The 25,517-nt window shown below is 36.0% G+C and overlaps 1 protein-coding gene across 1 annotated transcript in view; it reads left to right on the forward strand.

Moving 5' to 3' along the window:
* The first annotated feature begins 4,744 nt into the window (after positions 1 to 4,744).
* The window catches only part of IQUB (IQ motif and ubiquitin domain containing), a 62,456-nt gene continuing 41,683 nt past the window's right edge, over positions 4,745 to 25,517 (forward strand). The window contains exons 1-6 of the mRNA XM_060156780.1: positions 4,745 to 4,841; positions 9,622 to 10,046; positions 12,329 to 12,463; positions 15,595 to 15,756; positions 15,846 to 16,018; positions 16,234 to 16,389. Coding sequence (XP_060012763.1) covers positions 9,626 to 10,046; positions 12,329 to 12,463; positions 15,595 to 15,756; positions 15,846 to 16,018; positions 16,234 to 16,389 — 1,047 coding nt within the window. The 5' untranslated portion in view covers positions 4,745 to 4,841; positions 9,622 to 9,625. The remainder of the gene's footprint in view (positions 4,842 to 9,621; positions 10,047 to 12,328; positions 12,464 to 15,594; positions 15,757 to 15,845; positions 16,019 to 16,233; positions 16,390 to 25,517) is intronic.

Consider the following 25,517-nt stretch of genomic DNA (forward strand, 5'->3'; position numbering starts at 1 on the left):
TTCTGAGCTGGAGGGGCCCCAGAGGCCCTGAGGCCAGCTCTCTTAAGTGCAAGGGTCCCTGAGGGCTGCCTCGTCCACATTTGCAAAGTGGAGTGCAGGGCAACTTCTCCCCAGGTCAACCCAGCTGGTCAACCTAGCCGGTTTGCCTGCCTCTCACTTGGGTCCAGGTGAGAGCTTCCTCAAATCCACATGACTCTTGTCACCAGATTCTTAAGTAGCTGAATTTAGGACCTACTACAATGGGAAGACTTGCTGTGTTGCCTTCAGAAGTTAAGTCTCTTTACCTGATGCTTCATCAGGCTTTTCAAATGGGCCTTCCCACTGGGCCAGCTCTTCTAATTCCTTCTAACAGCCAAGACAGTATTCCAGAGTCTGTGTTCTACTGTTTACCCAGGAACTCTCCCATGAAATTGAAGATCACTTTCATTTTTCTCAAAAAGCCAAGATCTTCAGGTCTTGCAGGACCTTGCCTACCGTGTTCTCCAACTGAAGAGAGGACTGACTAGAGCTTGAACCCTTGCCACGTCCCCAGTTATCTATATCAGGCTTCTTAATCACTGGAGGGCAGTTTGCTACCCTCACATTTTTTCTTCAAAGGGAGAAAATCAACAGTGCTCCATCGAAGAAAATTCCCACATATAGGTTAATATCAGCCTTTTCTTTTTACTCCCACTCTCAAGGGCTATATAGACAAATGGAAGTTAAAGAAACTGCCTATGCAAGTGTGTTCTGGGGTCTAGGGTAAAGCAACGAATCACCAAACATACCATGAGTAGTATTTTGCATCTTAGTTCAGAATTTCCTTTGAAACTCAGTACTTGGTGGGATGGCAGTCTATACTACAATTACAATGGAGAAAAAAGTAAATGAGAAGATAGGAGTTTGGTTTAGAGGAGAATGAAGAGGTTTATTTTCAATAGAATTCACAAGAAATTGTAGGGGAGCAAAACTTGCCACCCCAATATGTCTGTGGTATGCAGATTATTTTGAGCTGAAAACAATCAAGGCCTAAAAGACTCAGGAAGAAATTTTGAAGGAAGCTATCACCATACATAACTATAGTATGAACTAGGTGTATAGACAGGGAGGAACCTAGCAAAGTCTGTTAAAACTTCCGTGTTCCATTGTCTCTGCATGGCCCAGCAAACATTTATTTACCAAACATTCGCTCTTCTATATCCTTGTGAAATGCCTTCCTCCCCTCTGAAGTCCCAAACCACTACTCACAACATCCTCTTGTCTTTAGCTAAAGATGGTATTTAATGTGAGGGTTTCAGCCATTTTGGTGAGTTACTCAGTCTTCCTGGGTCTCTCCCATGTTATGTGTTATTAAAATTTGTGTGATTTTCTCTTGTTAATCTGTCTCATGTCAACCTAATTCTTTGACCAGGCAGAAGACTCTGGAAGGGTAGAGGAAAATTTCTTCTTCCCCAACAAAATCAAAGTGGGAATGTGATACAGAAATTGAATTATTTATGGGGACTGAAGAAATTTATTCGAATGTTTTCATTTAGAGGTAATTAGCCAAAACTCTCCTTAGTGAAGGAAAATATGAGAAAAATAGTGAATTAGAATAGGCTACCCCTAAATCCCAGTGTCTTAATACAACAAAAGTTTGTTTCTTATTCATATTACATGTCTAATGAGGGTTGACAGTGCTCAAAAGAGTCACACAATGGATCTGGGCTGAGAATGATGACATTTCAACACGTGGTTTCATAAACAGAGGCAGGGGAAAGGGAACATGGCAAATCATATATAGAAACAAGAAATAGAAAACCAAAGTTAAAAAAAATTTTTTTTGGAATGTACTATAGAACTCAAATTTAACTTGCCACACATTGCTAACATAGAGTTTTCAAAGTGGTCTTTCGTTTTATATTAGTTGCTTATTTTTTGTTGTGTGCGTACATGATATGAATAGTCAATTCGCTTCTTTCTATACATGACTAAATGAAAAGCATTGCAGAGATTCTTTTTTGAGATTTCTCATAATCTTCAAATATGTTGGTTTCTTTTTCAGGTGAACATTTTAGGCATTTCTAAAGGTAAACATTACTATTTTATGATAATATTTCACTTAACTCTCTTTTTCTGTGACTGGAGGGTTGGTTCTTTTTCTTAGGGTAAAATATTGTCCACAATTCCATATCTAAATTATAAACTCCAAAAATGTTTGAAAACGGGAAGTGTTTTAATAATTCATTTGGAAGCAAACCCTGACCTGAATTGAGAAAAGACTGTTTATGGTCTTTATCCCACTTTAATGTGATTATGAATATATTTTGTTACAGAAGTATTAATGTATTTGCTTCTGGAGTACTTCCCCAGACCCACTGAAGGTTTTACAGAATATACAGTATTTGTCCATATTACCTTTCAAAAATCTGAAAAAAACCTGAATTTCAAACACATCTGTCCCTTAAGTTTTCAGAAAAGGGACTATGGATCTGTATTTCCAGTCTCTTAACAAGCTCATAAAGGTATTATGATCCAAATTCAGTTCTTACAGATAATTTCTAAAGAATAATTTTCAGGTCCTTGGTCTAAATTATTCTAATATTTTTTTCTGATTCATTCATTTGCGTTTTAGCATGAAGTAACAATGGGAAATACTTTGAAATGCTTGATTTCATAAAGCCACTAGATGGCGTCTTTGTAAAAATAAAAATACTTTAAAAGAAATGTATAAATAAAAGCTGAGATAAATAAAGGTGGATTCTTATTTCATGAGAAATAAAGGTAAGTCATTTTGGGCAATAAATCCTGAGAAAAATGCAAAGGTTTATTGTGAAAAGTAAAATGGTATTTTAAATTACTTTTCCACCTTTAGAATTGAGGGTCTTTTTCTGATTGGTTATTTTCAGCTTGCATTTACATTTATTTTATATAACCAAACAACCGTATATCTCTGTGTGTGTGTATATACACATATGTATGTATGTGATTTTGATGTGCTTTCCAACTTGTATAGACTACCTGGGAAGCCTACCAATTAAGTTAGGCTTATATTGTAAAACTGAGTTGTATAAAATCACCTCCACAGCAAACTATAAATAAAATATGAACATATAGAAGGTATCAAGTCACATTTAAGATGGTGAAGTACTTAAGTTATCTACCACCAGGTTTTCATGCCTCCATCTCCTGCCTCTATGACTATATCTAGCTTTTCATACTGTCCCTAACAGGGAGGGCAGTGAATGATACATTTTAAACAGGAAACCTGTTTAAAACCAATTAAATTTTCATTACTAGTAAAATTTAAGATACATTATGATTTTGAAGATGGGAGTAGGGGATCACTGGGAAGAATTTGTCTGCATATCTCCAGCAACATCTGGTTTATTCATGAGAGACTAACACTAGTGGTTGGTTATCAAAATGCCCTTTGCTCTTCATGAATATCTGGATTCATGGAATGATTTAAATGCATATGCTTTGGGACTTTTCTGGTGGTCCAGTGGTTTAGACTCCAACCTCCCAATGAAGACGGCCCAGGTTCCCTCCTTGGTCAGAGAACTAAATCTGGCATGCCGCAACTAAAAAAAGATCCCGCGTGCTGCAACTAAAGATCCTGCTGAAACTAAGACCGGGTGCAGACAAAAACAAAAACAAAAACAAAAACATTTTAATCTAAAACCATTAGCAAAGCCAATTTCATCTGAGAATATAACACATATTTTATATTGTTCTAGTAAGAAATATCTATTTTAAAATGAGAGAAAGACGGAAAAAAATCACATTGGCCATTAGGAAGTTATTGGGGAGAGGAGAATGCAATTTCAACAGAATGGCATAAAGGAATGAAGACATTGAACATTATGAAGGAAGAATGGACCTGTACTATATATAACACAAATTTTAATTTTATTAATTAATCTTACATCCTTTTTAAATATCAAACGGTTTTAGGTCAAAGGCAGCATAGAATAGTGGTCAAAAATGGAGGTTCTGGAGTCACACTGCTTGCGTTTATTTCTGGTTCCCCCACCAAACCTCTCTGAGCCTTAGAAGAGGAAGCTGATCACAGTTCTTCCTTTAAAAAGTCATTGTAAAATTTAAATTAGAAGTATATGTAAGTGCTTAGTAACAAATAATAATAAATGTTAGCTATTATGAAGCCACATGAAGTTTGTTACTACATATACAATAGGAACACAATTGATCCTTTCCCGCAATAATACGTGCTTCTTTAAAAACCTTCTCAATTTAAAGAATTTATAGTCATAGGGAAAAAAAAGCGTTTATAATTCAGTGATTAACAATAACTTTGCTTCTCCTGACTTAAAAGCGGAATTATTTAATAGCTCCTACCTCCCTTTTCTGTTTGGCTGCAAGGGAGCTAAGAGCCAAGTTCCAAATTTAAGAAAAACAAGTAGGCACCTGTTGTACACCTGTGTTCTCCTTTGCTTAAGTCCTCACTCTCACTTCATATTTACATTTTCTCTAACCCTGACTTTTTTATATCCATAGCGCGAATTGCTGTCAGTATTTGGTTCGGAGAACTGTGCCATTTCACAAGTGTGAAAGACAGCCTAGAGAGTGGTTACCATCAGAACCACTTTCGGACCTAGGTAGCGAGTAGGTAACAAATCCGCTCTCTCCCTCACCCCGCCCCAACCTCTGCTTCATTCCTTCTATCTGCCCCTCCCCTGGCCCCGCCCCCTCCCCTGGCTCCATCACTCGACCCTTTTTTTCTAAGCGCGGGCACCGCCTCTTCTCGCGGGAGTGCTGCCGGGGAGGTTGCTAGGATACAACCGGAAACAGAATTCGGCGTGTGGAGTTGGCTTTCTAGGAGCCCGGGAAACCGCTTCTACCCGACTAACTGCGTTTCTTAGGTAGGAGGACAGGTTCTGGCTGACCTAGACTGGCCCGACCCCTAGGCCGACCTTGAGCGGGTGACTAAGGCGCTGGACTCCGAGGGCTCTGTGCGGGGCGTTGATGCAACCTGGGCTCTGGGGACTGTATGGCCACTCGGGAATGTTTCACCTTTGCCTAAAAAACTGTGCAATGGGCTTCCCTGGTGGGGCAGTGGTTGAGAGTCCGCCTGCCGATGCAGGGGACACGGGTGCGTGCCCCGGTCCGGGAAGATCCCACATGCCGCGGAGCGGCTGGGCCCGTGAGCCATGGCCGCTGAGCCTGCGCGTCCGGAGCCTGTGCTCCGCAACGGGAGAGGCCACAACAGTGAGAGGTCCGCGTACCGCAAAAAAACCAAAACCCAAAAACTGCGCAAAGCATCCCATCTTTCTTGGCTCCTTTTCTGGCTCTTATCTCTAATTTGGGATTCGGAAGTAGCGGCATCAAGCTAGGAGGTGTACCTCACCTCCCACCTCGAGTGTTTATCACGGTTAATAATATAGAAGCAAGACGTGTGTGCAACCCAGTCTGGCATTAGAAAATGTTTAGCCATCCATGGTGACCATTTTTCGTCTTTAGTAAATAGAGCGCTTTCAGACATTCCTCTTTCACTCCTCTCCACCCACGGTCTTTGCTGTGCCCTCTTAAGAAACTTAAAAGCTCAACAAGTCTATTTGGTAGAAGGGAAAACTGTATCTCCGCCTTACTACTTACACTAATATTCTGGATATACCAACGAAATTATGCATTGTACGTGAAAGGGGGACGTTTTTGTATGCAATCATAGTAGAGTGTTTTTTTTTTCTTTTTAAACAACTTTTTAAAGATTATAACATTTACCCTTGAATACATAATACATAATTAAAAGTTCAAACAGTAAAAAGAATGAACAGTGAAAATCTGTCTTGCACCCATGTTCCCCAACTCCCTGTCCTCCAGTTCACCTTCCAGAGGTATTCTACACATATACAAAAGTAGTCGTATCTGTAACATTGTACATACTGGTATGTGCTTTTGATGGAGGAGAGGTCATTGAAAGGACATGACCTCCGGTTTACCCACTACCCAGGGGGGCAATCGGAGGCTCTTTCCCCCTCTCCTGTCCTTGGAATGTACCTTCTGCCCATTGTTCCTGGACTAGGAGATGTGCTATTGAGACCATCGGAACTGAATACCTGACTGAACCCAGTTAAGATCTCATAAACTCAGGATTTTGGCGGGTAGATGTTGAGACTTACTGTCTTTAGGCTGCCCAAGACAACCCTCCTTTGTAAGTGTCCTTGCTTATTAAACCTGCCACCTGCAATCTGGAGCGGTCTGCCTCTTTCTTCGATTGTCCTTGCCCTCTGTGTACCAGGTTCAATTTCTGTTTTACCCAGGGAATTCTGGAGGTTGTGAACCAAGAGCTTTGATTTTTCACTTAATTGAACAATACAGTATGTAGCCTTTAGAATTGGCTTCTTCATTTATCATAATTTATTTGAGATTCACACGTGTGTATCAATAGTTTATTCCTTTTTATTTATGCGTGGTATTCCATTTTATGAATGCATCATAGTATGTGTATCCATTCCTCAGCTAAGGAACGTTTGTGTTTCCTGTTTTTGGTGATTAAAAATAAAGCCTTTATTAACTTTTGTGTGAAGATTTTGAGTGAATGTAGTTTTTCATTCCACATGGGTAAAGGATACAGATTGCTGGGTCACATGATAAATGTGTTTAATTTTACAAGAAACCTGACAAACAGTTATCTCAAATGCTATATCAGTTTTCATTTTTGCCTCAAGGTATAAGAAAGAGCTCCACTTGTATTCATACTCACTGGCTATTGTTGGGCTAAAATTTTTTAAAAACTATTCTAATAGATGTGTAGTGAAATCTCATTGTGATTTGAAGTTTCATTTCTCTAATGACTAATGATATTGTGCATTTTTCATGTGCTTGTACTCAGGGCCAGGGTTAGAGTGAGGCAACTAGGTCTAAAATTTTAGGAGGCATTTATTCTCAGGTGCAAGTGCGTGTATAAGGTAGCACAGGTGCCACGCTTGCCTCAATCTTGTCCTGGCTTTGCTTATTTGCTTTCTTGTGTGTATTCTTTGGTGATGGATCTGTTTAAATCTTTTCCTCATTTTTTTCACTGTTTTTTTTTCTTATTATTGAGTTTTGCAAGTTCTCTGTATATTCTGTGTACAAGTCCTTTATCAGATTAAGAGTTTTGCAAAAAACTACATCCCAGTGTATGGTTTGCCTTTTGATTCTTCTAGTTGTCTTTTTTGAAGAGCAGAAGTTTTTGATTTTGTTGCTGTTGCTGTTTTAGAAGATGCTGTCTTGGCCATTTTGGGGGGAGGCTGACCCACCAGATAGAAACAAAAGCATTATCTCAGATTCTCCAAAAAGGGTAGATAATTATGTTGCTAGGAGTTAAGGCTTCTTTATGGTGCTCTCTTTCTAATCAGGCCACTAAACTTTGTTATAGGAGAAAATAACCAAAAGGAAGATTTTTGTGTGTGGGTGAGAGCCTAAAGAAGTTTCTCGAACTTCTTAAAAGTTGAAGTTTTGTTCAGTTTTGTCTCATTTTTTTTCTCTTTATTGTTCCGGAATTTTAAAACTTTATTTCAGTTCTTTTATTGGTTGTTCTTGAAGTTTAACTATGCATATTTAATTTAACAATGTCTAGAGTTAAGAATATCATAGCTCTCAATTTTGTAAACAGTATAAGGAATTGATAATAGTTTATTGTCATCTTTCCCTTCCCAGTTACATATTCTTATTGTCTCATATTTTAATTTTCTGCTATTATTTTGTGTTGACAATATTTATTTGGGTTTACCCATATGTTTATGATTTATTTGTTAGCCTTTCCTTCTTGCGCTTCAGACTTACATTGGGCCTATTTTATTCCTCTTCAATTGTATCCTTTAGAAGTTCCTTCAGAGCAGATATCTTGGTGATAACTTGTCTGTAAATGTTTCTGTTTTTCTTCTTGAAAGATAGTTTTGCTGGGTGTACAATTCTGGGTTGATAGCTTTAATTAGTCTATTATTTTAATTAGTCATGTGCTAATTTAATTAGTCATGTGCTAACCTTCCTTTAATTAGTCTGTTATTGCCTTGGCTTCTATTTTTCTGATGAGAAATTGCAGTGATTTTACTTTTCTTTCCTTTGCATTAATGCCGGCAAATATGATTCAAAACAGTGGATGATATGTCCTTGATCACTGTTTGCTTTTCGGATTTTCTGTTATTCTGTAATTTAATTACAATATAAATGGCTATGAATTATTTCTATTTATCCTGTTAAGTATATTTTTATATCGTGCTTCCTGGACCTGTAGATTCATATTTTTAATCGGTTTTGAAAATTTTTCAGCCATTACGTTTTATGATATTTTCTCTCTTCCATCTTTGTTTTCTTCTAGGACTCCAATTTGGCACATGCCAGATCAGGGGCTGGCAGACTTTTTCTGAAAAGGGCTTCACAGGCTACGTGCAGTCTCTGTTGCACACTCTTTGTTGTTTTTTTAATATATTTTTTAAAAATTTTCTTTTATTTATTTATGGCTGTGTTGGGTCTTTGTTGCTGCGCACATGTAGGATCTTCCCGGACCAGGGCTCAAACCCATGTCCCCTTGAGTTGGCAGGGAGATTCTTTTCTCCATGGCTCTTAATCTCTCATATTTTTCATATCCTTATCTCTTTGCAACAGTCTATATACAATCTTTTGATTTATCTTCCAGTTCACTAGTTCTCTCTTCAGCTTTAATGCTGTATTCATTGAATTCAACAAGTATACATTTTTATTCAGGATATTGTTATTATTAATTATTTTTAATTTGTCATCTGGTAGCCAGAGAACTTCACTAAGGTTAATTTTTTTCCCCATAAGGATCTATGCTTAAGTGAAAGTTCCAAACACAGCTTTTCCATCGCACTACTATTTCAAGTTTTAATCTTCCCTGTGCTTTTGCCTCGGAAATCAGCCTCAGGGTCACTTCCCCTATCCCCTTTCCCTGGCTGCCAACCTCTATAGGTAGGCTCCTGGCTATACTGGCTTCTCACTGCTGTGATCCAGCTCCTGCCTCTGATGCCTGGCTCTGGGCTGCTCTGGCCCACCCTGGCCCAAGCTCCTGTATGCTGTCGTACTGTTTCCCAACCTAAAACTCTTGGTTGCTGTAGCTTAGGCCCTAGTTAGCTCCAAGATCAACCCACATTTGTTTGTTGATATGTTTGTTTTGGGGGACAGAGGTCACTGGACACCTCTGCTACAGTTTGTGAGAGCAAAGCTACTACAGTGTGTACTTTCCAGCATATAGTTGCTGTGGAGATGTCAGGTTCCTTGGAGCTTCTATTCAGTTGCAATGTCAGAAGCATAAATAGACTTTTTTAGAAAAAAGGCTATTGAAAAAAATTTTTCTTTCACAAGGCATTGTTCATTGAATAAGAGATGACAATATATTTTAGAATTTTTAAAATATATTCTTCATAGAATATTTCTCTCAAATTTATTGTGTTTTGAGGTTCTTTTTTTGGTACACATTTTTACTTTCTGTGGTGTTTTTATTAAAAATTCACCAATGTTTTTTGCCTAATGCCATTACTAAGATAATATTAAAAAAATAATGAGCCACATTATAGTATACTATGAACATTGCTGTATGCCAGCAATGAATTTGATATTTGGTGTAGAAGTTTTAAGTGTAGTAAATATATATATATATATATATGTATTATTTATTTATTTATTTATCTATTTTTAATTCAGGACAATGTCTGACCAGGAGGAAGGATCTGATGCTCAGAATGTTGATTCATCAAAAGAAAGAGAGGATGCTTTTGGGACTACCAATATTCCAGTTCCCTCAGAAGAGGTTCCAGAGTCAGATCAAACTGAAGACTGTGAATCTGAACTAGAACCATCTAGTGGGGGCCGTGAAAAACGTGTTGAGGAGCCAAGTGACCAGAGCGTTTTAAACCTGGAACTAAATGATGTCAAGCAACTCATGGAAGACGTTACGGCAGATGAACAAGTTTCATATTCTCCAGGAGACGGTGGAGAGTCTCTAGCTAAATCTGATAATGCAGTGCAGTCAGCTGAACAATATTCAAAAGATTCTCTGGCATTTCTGGAAAAAATAAAGGCTGTAGAGGAATCTCTGAAAACATCAATGAAAGATTCGTCAGCAACAGGTATTACCTAGGGATGATAGGGTATTTTTTCCGCCTCATTTTGAAGAATGGTTGTTTTTTCTTGTTTGCTTTTGCTTGAAGATTTATTTTATATTTGATATTACTTTCCCACTCTCTTATCCACCAAACCTCTGTGGCTATGCCACTTGAATCTCTTAATTATGTGTGAAGCCTCTCCTTTATTCTGCAGTATCTACTTCCCTAAATAAAGGAGCATCAATAAATTTTAAAGTGTTGTCTCTCTGTTTTTCCAAAATAAAATAGGTTCTTAAAATGTTTAGGGAGAAATTTTTGAGTATAATTGTAATTCTTTTGCATGCCATTTTGGAATTAATTGTACATAGCTAGCAAGTAGGGGGATGGGAACTTGACACCATATTTTTCTAGTTTCATATACAGTACTCATTCTACATATCTCGTTGCTTTTACATATTTCCATATTTCTGCCTAGTGTTAACTTTATATTAAGCTTCAGAAAAATCATTGTTGTCTTTCATTATGGGTTAATTTTAAAGACATAATGTTGATCCCATGGCATGTGGAAGTTATTACTACATTCTTGATAACAAAGCAGAAGGGGAGCAGCAAGAAGGTGGTTACATGGAGAATTCTACCTGGGTGGTTAACTGACTGCTCCTTCCTCCCTTGTCCATAACTTTTGAGAGAGTTTCCATCCATAGAGTGGAGAACATGGGTCATCATTTAACAATAACAGCAGCTTAGTCTGGCTGGTACAATGTAGCTTTTGAATCTAGTGGAGTAGTTAGCTCTTGCAAGTAAGAATAAAAAGGAGGAGGAAAAGTAATCAAGCCCATTTATGCCTAATTGAAGTTGTTATCCCTCAATTACATTATTCATTGTGAATTTGGGCTCCATTTTTTGATAATTCTGTGATTATAGCTTTTACCAAATATATGATGATTAAAAAAAAAGTGGTCTTGGTTCTGTACTTCCTGAGGCTCACAGATTCCTGAACAAACTTTCCCTTCCCAAAGCTTAGGAAGTCACTGCTATGGAAAATTTAAAATACATTAATCATAGAATGTTGAATCCAGTAAACAATTAAAATAGCCTTCTGATAATGTAGCATATGTGAGAGTGTTCTCTTACTAAGAGAGAACTGTGAAAATAATATTTCACAAGCTTAAAGAACCTTAGCATCAATAATGCCTTGTTACATTTCATGCTGGGACTAGTGATGAATGTCTCATAGAGCTTTATGAAAACTGTCATGTCAGGCATCTAGAAATATATGAAACTTTTTGGTCTACATGTGTACTCTCCACTCCATCTTACTTATATTATATCTTCTCCATTAAAATTTAAAGTCTGTAGATATAAAAGTAAAAAGTTTACCCCATCATAATTAGTTTTTAAGTATTATATACCCTCCCTATAATTTCTGAACAGATAATCATTTTATAATAACAGTTTTTCTCTATTTTTAACATGTGTCTTGATTTTTATTTTATAGAGTTGGGAGTGAGCTACATAATGTCCATTTTTGTGAAAAGTAGATTTGTGCATAGTTATTCCAGATATTTGTAAAAAACAATGATTTTCTGTTTTGCATTTTGCCAGCTATAGATATAAATCAATTATGGGAAGAAGAATGGACTTAGATAATCTTTTGTCATCGCAAGGTCAAGGAAAATTTTCTTTGAAAATTTCCCTATTGGTTTTTCTTAACTTCATGAGTACACACTGATTTCCTGATGCATGGTATAAATATCTAATCAAAGCATGTATGTTTCTAAGTTCAGGTCTCAGGGTCTCCCTTTGTAATACTACACAAAAACACTTGATGTTCTGAGATGTTTCCTATGTTTATATCTGAATTATATATACCAGATATTGGGAATCTTTAAAAATTTTAAATGATTTTAAAAGAATCTTTAAAAGCACTTTAGTTTCATTTCCTCCTTCTCACGGTATTCTGGGCAAGGAGGTAATCTCGAATGTGCACTGATCCTCATACAAGGCAATGCAAGAGAGATCTGAACTTTGAGCTGGAGTTGGGGGAGCAGGCATTGACCATTGATTCTAATTCTTGAGATTATGCATTGATTTTCAAAGCAAAATGCTGCAACTGAATGTTTGTCACTTCTCCTCTTAGAAAATGAACAGTAGCTCTTATTACGGAGGTGTGGTGGGAGAACATGGCAGAGACAACCTGCATTCTATGTGATTACAAATTGTCCCATATTTCTCTGCCTGTGGATTCTATGATGCTGACCCTTGCTTTTAACTGTGATTCTTTTTTTCTCTTATTTTTTCTACAGTAAAAGTTGTACTTCTTCCTGTGGGCCAGGAAATTATAATGCCCTTTAAAGTTGACACTGTTCTAAAATGCCTCAAGGATCATTTTTCATCTCTATTAGATGTCCCATCTTATGTCCTGCAGATGAGATGTGCAGGTAAGCTTGGAGGCTAATAAAACTTATCAAGACTTCTCTTTGATTTGTTAAACTAAATATCTTCATGTTTACTGTTTGAACATTATACTGTGGTTATATATTCATTCATTCAACACATTATTATTGAGGACATACTTTGTTCCAAATACTTTGCTAAGAGCCAAAGATATAAAGAAACATGAAACAAAATCCCTGTTTTCAAGTTGTTTACAGACTAGGAAGGAAGAAGATGTATGCTGTGGTTACCACACAGTGTGTAAATGTTTTGATGGAGATATGTTCAAAAAACTGTGAGAATAGCGAGGAAGGAAACTGGGAGATTCTAGAAAGCTTCATCTGATAAAAGTGATAATACTTTTGCTAAGTCCCAAAGAGGTGAGAAAACCTGGGACTTTTGGGAAGTAGTAAGGAATTTAGAGGGAGTAGAAGTAAATTATATATGGGAAGTAGGAGGAAATGAGGTTAAAAAGATAGATGATGAATGAGCATGTATATATAGAAAAAGAAGAGGACTGAAAATGGTTTATCAGTCTTCTGTACATTAAGATCAGTTCACATTCTGATGATGTTCAACTTTATTTATATTTTGTGGGCAATATTGAGTAGCCCACCTTATATTAGCCTTGTGTCATGAGAGGCTGAGGTCTTAGTAACTGTGATAGAATTAAGCAGACTAGAATAGCTCAGGAAATGTTTCTGTAGAATATGCCTGCACAGATCATAATATTTTATTTTAAAAAGTTTGATATTAACTTATAAAGATGCCACAAGTTTCTAGGGCAATAAGAACATTTTTTTGGTGGGAAAATCCGAAGTGCTAAAAAGGAATAAGCCATACCTATGAAGTTCTTCCTCCTTGCCAAATCAGAGAAAAACAATCAGTTCTGTTTCAAAATTATTTTTAGAAAACTATTGTAATGAATGTGCTCCAATAGTAAGATGTTCATGTATTCAAACAACAGGTTACTAAAGCTTGATTGAGGAAACAAAGCTAAAATTTAAATAGTTATTGTAACAATAATGATACTGATGATGATGATGATGGCTAATTCAATGAGCACTTACTATGTGCTAGTCCTTCTACAGAATATTCTGCCTACATTATCACATTATCATTCAATCTACACAAAAATCCTTTGAGGTAGGTATTACTATTAATTTTTTTTGAGAGATGGAAACTAAAGCTTGAGGAACTTCTGCAAATTCCCAAAGCTTATGAGTGGCAGAGTCTGAACTTAAATATAGGTATGACTCCAAAAAGGGAATTTGGAACTGCTTGGCATTAACTATAAGGTGAAGTTCAAAACTGGAGAAGAGAGAGCACTTTGAGACTGAGCACCTGGCCAGTGGTACCTAAGAATCTATTTCTTTGCACTTCATGACTTTTCTTCTTTATGTGTAAATACCGTGCATCACCACTGGCTTATGTCAGCAGCAATAAACAAAGAGCTTGATTCTGTGCCAACCACTCTCTAAGACAGGTACTTTCTTCTAGTACTAGAACTGGAGTCCAAGTTTGGTGGGACTAAGCCTACAATAGAAACAATTAGAGGGCTGAAGAGGGCTCTGTGTTAGTTGGAAGAGGAATCTCTGTTAGTTTCCTATGACTGTTGTAACAATTAACAAATTTAGTGGCTTATTTTGCTTATGGTTTTGGAGGCCAAAAATCCTAAATCAATTTCACTTGGATAACATCAAGGTGTCAGCAGGGCTGTTCTCCGGAGGCTCTGGGGAGAGTCTGCTTCCTTGCCTTTTCCAGCTTCTAGAGTTGCATTTCTTGCATTCTTGGGCTTCCTCATCTTCAAAGTCGGCAGCATAGCATCTTTAAATCTCTCTCTGCTTCTGTCATATCATTTTCTCTGTAGTCAAATCTCCCTCCTCCTTCCCCTTAAAAGGCACTTATGATTACATTTAAGGCTTATGTGAATAATCCAGGATAATCTACCCATCTCAAAATCCTTAACTTAATAAAATCTGCAGTCACTTTTTCCATATAAGGTAGCATCCATAGACTCTAGGAATGTACATGGATATATTTTAGGGCCATTATTCAACCTATTGCAAAATCCATATAACGTTAATTTTTTTTTTTTTTTTTTTGCGGTACGCGGGCCTCTCACTGCTGTGGCCTCTCCCGCTGCGGAGCACAGGCTCCGGACGCGCAGGCTCAGCGGCCACGGCCACGGCCCAACTTATACCCCTGGACCGGGGCACGAACCCGCGTCCGCCACATCGGCAGGTGGACTCCCAACCACTGCGCCACCAGGGAAGCCCAAAACTCAAAGATTTTTGAATGTACTTTCTTGAACATAGCTAAAATAGACTAGTGGTATCTGACATATTTCTAAGAATGAGTAAAACAAACCTTTGCTATGTTAAATTCCTAATTGTAATTTAGAAAGAACATACATTGGAAAACTTATAGTTTCTATCATTATACAAAGCAGCAGCCAGTAACATTGTACGTATTTATGTATGCCTTAAAATACAGAAAGAAATTTATAGTCAGTTTATGAAATAAACCAGTGGGGTTGGGGGTATAAGTTGAAGCAATAAAACATAAAAGTAAGGTGATGATGTACACTTTTTTCAGCAAAAAACTGAGTCTTAGCTCTACCTTGGCATGAATTAATTTATATGAATTTCTGATTATAGAAACAGAAAGGAAGGGATTCTTTAGAACTCTGAGTGTATACATTAGGAGTGTGTATTAAAATAATCAGGCTTTCCCTGATATGGATATGTCCTATGCTTATGTATAAAACATTGTGATTTTTTTAGAGAATCGATGTTTAGAATATGATTTTCCTTATATTATAGAATGTGTTTTTTATTTTTAAATGTTTATAATTGCATGGTTATTGTATATTTGTATTTCTGATTAGTTGAGAGTTGTATTTTTACTTTACTTATAATGCTGAATTCTTGCTCAGGAGTACCACCTTAATTTTTTCCATTGTGGAGTTTTTGATACTAATAATACAGCAAGAGGTGGACATCATCAATATGCTATTTGGTAATTAAACAATATGTGTTCATATAAGCACCATTGATGTTTCCCATCCCTTAAAATGAGTACATATAATCATTTCTTTGCCATAACACTTTTTATAATTTTATCTCATTTTTAGGAATGATTATTAAAGACCATGAGACGCTACTACAACATGGAGTTAAGCCCCAGGATATTGTCCAAGTTGAAATCTTTTCTTTACATCCATTTCTATATCCAATCAAAAGACTAGATAGATCAAGTGATGCCTCTCAAATCATAACTGTCAGAGTACAAACTGGTTAGTTATTTGATATCTTTTAGATAAAGTATTTTTTTAGAGTCCCTTTGTAGTTGAACTTTCATTTAATCTTGGTTTTATCTCCTCAGGCATTGATCAGTACCAGGAAGTAGGTGTTGAGATTATAAAATCTGATTTTCACAAACCATTTCTTGGTGGATTCAGACATAAAGTAACAGGAATGGAATATCACAATGCTGGAACACAAACTGTACCTAAAAAGATTCCTGAAAAACTGAATGCATTTTGTAGGGATACACAGGTAATATTTTTATTTTTCCATGTAGGATTTTGAAGCTACAGAATCAAAAAATGTTTTATTGTGTAGCTCTCTAAAATTAAAATCTTCTAGGGAATTATATGGTAATTAAAATAATAAAAGATATTAACTTAAATGTGTAGGAAAATATGTTCTTTACTCACTTTATGTGTATATAGTAGATATTTATTTAAATTTTTTAAATGTTTTTATTTTAGACAGTTTTTCAGAGAAGAAAGCTCCAGCAAACTACAAATACAACATCCACACAGATGACTAAAATTGGTGTGTATGTATCAAATATGACTGATAAACTGGTAGCACCAGGAAAATATTTTTCAGCAGCAGAATACCATGCTAAAAGATTAAAGGCGGTAAGATAACTTTTATTATAGGCGAATACTAAATGACTTTTTACTGTGTAACCAGAGTTATGCAACCATTACCACAGTCAATTTTAGAACATTCTCATCATCCCAGAAATAAATCCTACATCCAATAGCAGCCAGCCCCTATTTCCCTCCACTCCTTTCTGCTTTAGGCAACCACTAATCTACTTTTTGCCTCTATTGATTTGCTTATTCTGGGCATTTCATATACATGTAATCATACAATGTGGAGTCTTTTGTGACTGGTTTCTTTTACTTAGCATAATGTTTTCAAGGCTTATCCATGTTGCAACATGTATCAATATATTGCAATCTATATTGCAAAATAATATTCCATTGTATGTACCCAATTGTATATACCTACTGTAGGTAGGTCAATATATATACCACAATTTGTTTGCCCATTTATCAGTTGATAGACATTTGATTTGTTTCTACTTGTTGGCTATTAGGAATAAGGCTGCTATAAACATTCACGTACAAGTTTTTATGTGGATATGTATTTTCATTTCTCTTGGTATCTGCCTAGGAATGTAATTGCTAGATCATATGGTAATTTATTTATTTATTTACTTATTTATTTTTGGCTGAGTTGGGTCTTTGTTGCTGCGCGTGGGCTTTCTCTAGTTGTGGCGAGCAGGGACTACTCTTTGTTGCAGTGCATGGGCTTCTCATCGCGGTGGCTTCTCTTGTTGCGGAGCACGGACTCTAGGCACGCGGGCTTCAGTAGTTGTGGCTCGTGGGCTCCAGAGCGCAGGCTCAGCAGTTGTGGCGCACAGGCCCAATTGCTCCGTGGCATGTGGGATCTTCCCGGACCAGGGCTTGAACCCTTGCCCCTGCATTGGCAGGCGGATTCTTAACCACTGTGCCACCAGGGGAGCCCTCATATGGTAATTCTGTTTAACCTTTTTGAGGAACTGTCAGACTGTTTTCCAAAGCAGCTGCACCATTTTATGTCCCACCAGAAGTGTGTGAGGATTCCAATTTCTCCATATCCTTATCAGCACTTTTGGATTATTGCCATCCTAGTGAGTGTGAAGTGGTATCTCATTGTGGTTTTGATTTGCATACCCTGATGGCTAATTATACTGAATATTTTTCATGTGCTTATTAACAATTTATATATATTCTTAGGAGAAATGTACATTCAGATACTTTGTCCAATTTTAATGAGGTCGTCTTTTTTATTATTGCTTTATTGTTTAAAAAATTTTTTTAGTTGTTTGCTAAGTGGTTGCTCCAAGTGTAATTTAGGGATTAGAATATACATCTCAATTTATAGCAACATACTTTGTATTAATACTAACTGAAATTTAATAAAGTATTGAAACCTTGCTCCAATAGAACTCCAAGTTTATCCCTTCTTCTTTGTGCTATTATCATACAAACATGTACATTCTGTTTATGTTCTAAGCCCTGTAATTCCTTTTATAATTATTGTTTTTGTGCAATTGACTTTTAAATAAGAGTAGAAAAGAGGAAAATATATTTATATAGTCTTTTATATTTTACCTACATAATTACTTTTTCTGGTGCTATTTATTTCTTCATTTGAGTTAAAATTAACATCTAATATCATTTTCTTTCAGTTTGGAGAATTCCCTTTAGTACTTGTGTATGCTTGTATACTTGATGGTGTCCTAAAGATCTCTGAGTCTCTGTTCCTTTACCTTTTTTCCCCCTCTTCTTCAGAGTGGATAGTTTCTAATGATCTATCATCAAATTCCTTATTCTTTCTTTTGCCAGTTGAGATCTGCTGTTGAGCCTGTTTTTTGTGTTTTCATTTCAATTATTTCACTATTAAACTCCTAAATTTCCACTTGGTTCTTTTTTTAAAAATTTCTGTCTCTTTGTTGATATTCTGTCACCATACATTTTAAACAAAAATTTATTCAATATCTAACCCTAAACATAGTCAATATAGTATTTTCCTTCTTTTTTTCCAAATGACATTAATCATAAAAAAAATTTGCAAAAAATTCCTCACCCAGATTTTTCTTTTTCTTTCCATTGGGAGATAATTATACATGGAACTTTAAAGAAGTTTCTTGTACACCTAACATTGTATCACAATCATTTCTCTACCTTTTAGTATTTATTATAAACAATTTAACGGCATTATTTTATTCCACAATGTTAACACTATAATTTAATTACTTTCTTTTTTAGGACATTTAGACATGTTTTCATCAAAATCTTAATGCTATATAAATTGTAGTGTGCATTTAAAAAATACTTAGAGAAGATGTTAGAAGTTGAATTACTAGGGGAAAAAATGATGACTTTTTAAAAGTTTTAGATATTACCAAGTGTTTTTCAGAAATCTTGTACCAAATGATGTATGCATAAACCATTTATAAGAGCCCATTCCATGCTGACTTCACCAGTAGTACATATTATTTGAAAAAATTGTTGTCTCCTTATAGATGTTAAATATATTTTTATATTTTCTCTCCACCTATCACTCATACTTAGTTTATGATGTCTTTCATTATAGTCAAACTTATTAATATTCCCTTTTATGGTTTTTGCATTTTATGTATTGTTATAAAAGGCTGTTTCATCCCACAGTCATAAGTATAACTTTCTTTTATAGTTGGTGTGTGTGTACAACTTTATCTGGATTTTTAAACATGATATGAAGAAGAGTTAAATTTTATTTTTTCCAAATGTAATGCCAACTGCTCAGTACCATGAATATTCAAGTTTATTCTCTCCACAGTAATGTATACTAAATTTTCATATATATATGCATCTGTTTCTGACTTCTGCATTCTTTCATTAATGTATACGTTTTTTTCTATGTCAGTAATGTATTGCTTTAATTACTACTGATTTGTAATATATTTTGAGGCCTGGTCCATTAGATTCTACCTCATTGTTCTTCCTTTTCAAGACTGTCTTGACTATTAACGCAAGTTTTTCTTCCATATGAATTTTAGAGTAAGTTTGCAATTTTCATGAAAAATTGCAGGTCTTGCTCAGAAGTACATTGATCAGTTGGGGAAGAGTGGACACCTTTACCCTGTTAAACATTTGGGATATCAGTTAAACATGACATACAAAGCATATGCATTTTATCTCTGCTACTTCCTAGCATCATTTTGCTTGAATAAAAAGAGTTGAAAGCAGTGATTTTGTTTTTTGCGTGACAAGAAACCTGGAGCTAGACTGCTGCTCTAGCCCAATCAGCTTAGGACGTTGAGAGAGGAGCCTGTAGTCTCAGTCTGTCGACTCATTGCACTGAAGGAGACTGCTCAGCAGGGGAACCACGCGGCTAACTTTGTAGTTGACTTTATCAGTGCCTGCAATTATTCCAGCCTGAAAATGTTTACGTTTTCAGTCCAAACTAATTTACACAAAAGGAAAAGGGGGAGTTATTATAGACTTTTGGGGAGGAGTGAAGTTTTGGTGAAATTTAAGTGTTACAGTATTTTGATTGTCTCTGTCCAACAAGGTTGCGTGTAGATGGGTCAGCATCAAGTCTGGACTGAGACATGGACCAAAGAGTCCTGTTCCTTTGGTAACAAAGTTAGGAGAGAGATGTGGATGTGTTTCTTCTCTGAAGTTCAGCACGTTCGTTGTAAATCAAGGCTGCTTCTCTCTGTCAAAATAACACAGATCCTTCAGGCAAGAGTGGGATGTTTCATTCTTAGTGATCTAATTTCAGACAGCAAAGTTTATGATAGATTATGATTTTAGAGAACAAAGTTTCTCAGAGAGAAAGAAAATAGTAGTCACTCAAAGAAGGGGTTGTTATGACATTTTACTAATGTCATAACAACCTGCATAGTGTCCTTGGGAAAAATATTGCTTCCTATTAATTTTGTAGCTGACTTTATTCGTGCCTGGTATTCAAGCCTGATGGATTCTTATTTTCTCAGTCCAAATGAATTTTTAATTTCTTACTGTACGGGGCCTGGCTGGTGGCTCTGTGATGTCATCAGGAACCTGAATTCCTTTTACCCTTCCACTCTAATAATTAATCTTACTATCATGAACTTGTTACTATATGATGATAAAATGGTTAATGAACCTTCAGCATAATGTCTGCATTCTGCAAGAAGGGAGACATCAAGGGAGCATGTCCCATGTATGCCATTCAAGAATTTTCCCTGAAAGCCCCTGCCAGTGATTCAACTTGCATCTCATTGACCTGAACTGGGTCATGTGACTTCACTGTCCCTGCTGGGACTATGTGATAATTACATTTTTAAAGTTTCATATTGTTGCTCCTCAGTAAGACTGAGATTTTGTTAGTAAGGAAGTTGGAGAGAAAGGCTATTAGGTGGGGAAATGAACAACACTACACTACACTACAACACTTTCCAAACTCGGATAAAATGATATTAAGGGAATAAGAAAAGCATAAACATACAGGAACAAAGAATATATGGAAAGAGAGAAGAGTAAATGTCAGTCGATTTTTTAAAGTTGTAAAGCAGATGGGGAAGCATTGACTTACTTGAGCAGAGGAAGTGAAAATCTAAATGCCTGCCAAGGGGGCTGGCGTCAAGAACCAAATCAGTTTGCCCCACAGAATCTCGGAAAGTGAATTGGAGGTTCTGTGGAAGATGGAAGTGAGATGTGAACTGTAAACAGAGGGATTGGTTAAAAGATAGTAAAAGGAGTAAATTTCAATTTAATACGTTCTTCTATCTTGATAGATACCTTTTTATTTGTATCATGTTTATTTTATTCTTGAACTTCTGGAGTTCAGTGCTTGGTATTTATATCTTTCTTGTTGTAAGCAAGATTATATTATGTGTGACTACTGATATTTTTGTACTCATTACTGCCATCTCATTTTGTTTTTGATTTATTATTTATTCTTGTTCGTTATTTTTACTAACTTTTTTTTTTTTTGGTTTGACTAAAGTTTTCTTTTCCATTTTTTTTGTTCTTTCATAGGTCAGAAGTAGGTACTTTGTTTCTATTTTTCTAGTGGTTACTCATAAAAAAATTTTAATGGACTTAATTTTTTAATACCAAATGCATATTTAATCAGGCTCTATATATTGTCCATGAACAAGTCAAGGACCCTAGCAGGCTTTTCTTCATTTCTTCTTCCTCCTCACTCACTCCTCCTGTTCAGTGAGAACTTGATCTGGAATTACAATTGTATGTATATTACATCATTATAATTTACTATATAATTATAACTTCCTATTGTTTTTATATATTTACATCAATGTAATATATAAATTTTTTCAAATGTGTTATATTTAGCTTAATACCTTTTTTGGAAGTTTTTGCTTACTTCTTTAATTTTTCCTCTTTATTCTTTTGTTGTTGTTCTCTTTATTTTTTTATTTTATTTTATTTTGTTTTTTTGATTTTTTTCGAACATCTTTATTGGAGTATAATTGCTTTACAATGGTGTGTTAGTTTCTGCTGTATAACAAAGTGCATCAGCTATACGTATACATATATCCCCATATCTCCTCCCTCTTGCATCTCCCTCCCACCCTCCCTATCCCACCCCTCTAGGTGGTCACAAAGCACCGAGCTGATCTCCCTGTGCTATGCGGCTGCTTCCCACTAGCTATCTATTTTACATTTGGTAGTGTATATATGTACATGCCACTCTCTCACGTCGTCCCAGCTTACACTTTCCCCTCCCCGTGTCCTCAAGTCTATTCTCTACGTCTGCGTCTTTATTCTGGTCCTACCCCTAAGTTCTTCATAACCTTTTTTTTTCTTTCAATTCCATATTTATGTGTTAGCATATGGTATTTATTTTTCTCTTTCTGACTTACTTCACTCTGTATGACAGACTCTTGGTCCATCCACCTCACTACAAATAACTCAATTTTGTTTCTTTTTATGGCTGAGTCATAGTCCATTGTATATATGTGCCACATCTTCCTTATCCATTCATCTGTTGATGGACACTGAGGTTGCTTCCATGTTCTGGCTATTGTAAATAGTGCTGCAATGAACATGGTGGTACATGACTCGTTTTGAATTATGGTTTACTCAGGGTATATGCCCAGTAGGGGGATTGTTGGGTCATTGCTACCATTGTTGGGTCATATGGTGGTTCTATTTTTAGTTTTTTAAGCAACCTCCATACTGTTCTCTATAGTGGCTGTATCAATTTACATTCCCACCAACAGTGCAAGAGGGTTCCCTTTTCTCCACATCCTCTACAGCATTTATTGTTTGTAGATTTTTTGATGATGGCCATTCTGACCGGTGTGAGGTGATACCTCATTGTGGTTTTGATTTGCATTTCTCTAATGATTAGTGATGTTGATCATCCTTTCATGTGTTTGTTGGAAATCTGTATATCTTCTTTGGAGAAATGTCTATTTAGGTCTTCTGCCCATTTTTGGATTGGGTTGTTTGTTTATTTGATATTGAGCTGCATGAGCTGCTTATATATTTTGGAGATTAATCCTTTGTCAGTTGCTTTGTTTGCAAATATTTTCTCCCATTTTCAGGGTTGCCTTTTTGTCTTGTTTATGGTTTCCTCTGTTATGCAAAAGCTTTTAAGTTTCATTAGGTCCCACTTGTTTATTTTTGTTTTTATTTCCATTTCTCTAGGAGGTGAGTCAAAAAGGATCTTGCTGGGATTTATGTCATAGAGTGTTCAGCCTATGTTTTCCTCTAAGAGTTTGATAGTGTCTGGCCTTCCATTTAGGTCTTTAATCCACTTTGAGTTTATTTTTGTGTATGGTGTTAGGGAGTGTTCTAATTTCATTCTCTTACATGTAGCTCTCCAATTTTCCAAGCAACACTTATTGAAGAGGCTGTCTTTTCTCCATTGTATATTCTTGCCTCTTTAATCAAAAATAAGGTGACCATATGTGCATAGGTTTATCTCTGGGTTTTCTGTCCTGTTCCATTGATCTGTCTTTCTGTTTTTGTGCCAGTACCATACTGTCTTGATTACTGTAGCTTTGTAGTGTAGTCTGAAGTCAGTGAGCCTGATTCCTCCAGCTCCATTTTTCTTTCTCAGGATTGCTTTGGCTATTCGGGGTCTTTTGTGTTTTCATACAAATTGTGAAATTTTTTGTTCTACTTCTGTGAAAAATGCCATTGGTAGTTTGATAGGGATTGCATTGAATCTGCAGATTGCTTTGGGTAGTATAGTCATTTTCACAATGTTGATTCTTCCGATCCAAGAACATGGTATATCTCTCCATCTGTTTGTATCATCTTTAATTTCTTTCATCAGTGTCTTACAGTTTTCTGCATACAGGTCTTTTGTCTCCTTAGGTAGGTTTATTCCTAGGTATTTTATTTTTCTGTTGCAGTGGTAAATGGGAATGTTTCCTTAATTTCATTTTCAGATTTTTCATCATTAGTGTATAGGAATGCAAGAGATTTCTGTGCCTTAATTTTTTTATTCTGCTACTTTTGATTAGCTCTAGTAGTTTTCTGGTAGCATCTTTAGCATTCTCTGTGTATAGTATCATGTCATCTGCAAACAGTGACAGTTTTACTTCTTCTTTTCCAATTTGGATTCCTTTAATTTTTTTTCTTCTTTTATTGCTGTGGCTAGGACTTCCAAAACTATGTTGAATAATAGTGGTGATAGTGGGCAACCTTGTCTTGTTCCTGATTTTAGAGGAAATGGCTTCAGTTTTTCACCATTGGGAACGATGTTGGCTATGGGTTTGTCATATATGGCCTTTATTATGTTGAGGTAAGTTCCCTCTCTGCCTACTTTCTGGAGAGTTTATTATAAATGAGTATTGAATTTTGTTGAAAGCTTTTTCTGCATCTTTTGAGATTATCATATGGTTTTTATCCTTCAGTTTGTTAATATGGTGTATCACATCGATTGATTTGCATATATTGAAGAATCCTTGCATTCCTGGGATAAACCCCACTTGATCATGGTGTATGATCCTTTTAATGTCCTGTTGGATTCTGTTTGCTAGTATTTTGTTGAGGATTTTTGCATCTATGTTCATCAGTGATATTGGCCCGTAGTTTTCTTTTTTTGCGACATCTTTGTCTGGTTTTGGTATTGGTGATGGTTGCCTCGTAGAATGAGTTTGGGGGTGGTCCTCGCTCTGCTATATTTTGGAAAGTTTGAGAAAGATAGGTGTTAGCTCTTTAAATGTTTGATAAAATTTGCCTGTGGAGCTCGCTGGTCCTGGGCTTTTGTTTGTTGGAAGATTTTTAATCACAGTTTCAATTTCAGTGCTTGTGATTGGTCTGTTTATATTTTCTATTTCTTCCTGGTTCAGTCTCGGAAGGTTGTGCTTTTCTAAGAATTTGTTCATTTCTTCCAGGTTGTCCATTTTATTGGCATATAGTTGCTTGTAGTAATCAATCTCTCACGATGCTCTGTATTTCTGCAGTGTCAGTTGTTACTTCTCCTTTTTCCTTTCTAATTCTGTTGATTTGAGTCTTCTCCGTTTTTTCTTGATGAGTCTGGCTAATGGTTTATCAATTTTGTTTATCTTCTCAAAGAACCAGCTTTTAGTTTTATTGATCTTTGCTATTGTTTCCTTCATTTCTTTTTCAGTCATTTCTGATCTGATCTTTATGATTTCTTTCCTTCTGCTAACTTTGGGTTTTTTTCCTTCTTCTTTCTCTAATTGCTTTAGGTGTAAGTTTAGGTTGTTTATTTTGAGATTTTTCTTGTTTCTTGAGGTAGGATTATATTGCTATAAACTCCCCTCTTAGAACTGCTTTTGCTGCATCCCATAGGTTTTGGGTTGTTGTGTTTTCATTGTCATTTGTTTCTAGGTAGTTTTTGATTTCCTCTTTGATTTCTTCAGTGATCTCTTGGTTATTTGGAAGCACACTGTTTAGCCTCCATGTGTTTGCAGTTTTTACAGTTTTCTTTCCTGTAACTGATATCTAGTCTCATAGTGTTGTGGTCGGAAAAGATACTTGATACTATTTCAATTTTATTAAGTTTACTAAGGCTTGTTTTGTGACCCAAGATATGGTATATCCTGGAGAATGTTCCATGAGCACGTGAGAAGAAAGTGTATTCTGTTGTTTTTGGATGGCATGTCCTATACGTATCAGTTAAGTCTGTCTTGTTTAATGTGTCATTTAAAGCTTTTGTTTCCTTTTTTATTTTCATTTTTGGTGATATGTCCATTGGTGAAAGTGGGGTGTTAAAGTCCCCTACTCTGATTGTG

The sequence above is a fragment of the Lagenorhynchus albirostris genome, chromosome 8 (assembly GCF_949774975.1).
Source record: "Lagenorhynchus albirostris chromosome 8, mLagAlb1.1, whole genome shotgun sequence".
In the NCBI taxonomy this organism is placed as follows: domain Eukaryota; kingdom Metazoa; phylum Chordata; class Mammalia; order Artiodactyla; family Delphinidae; genus Lagenorhynchus; species Lagenorhynchus albirostris.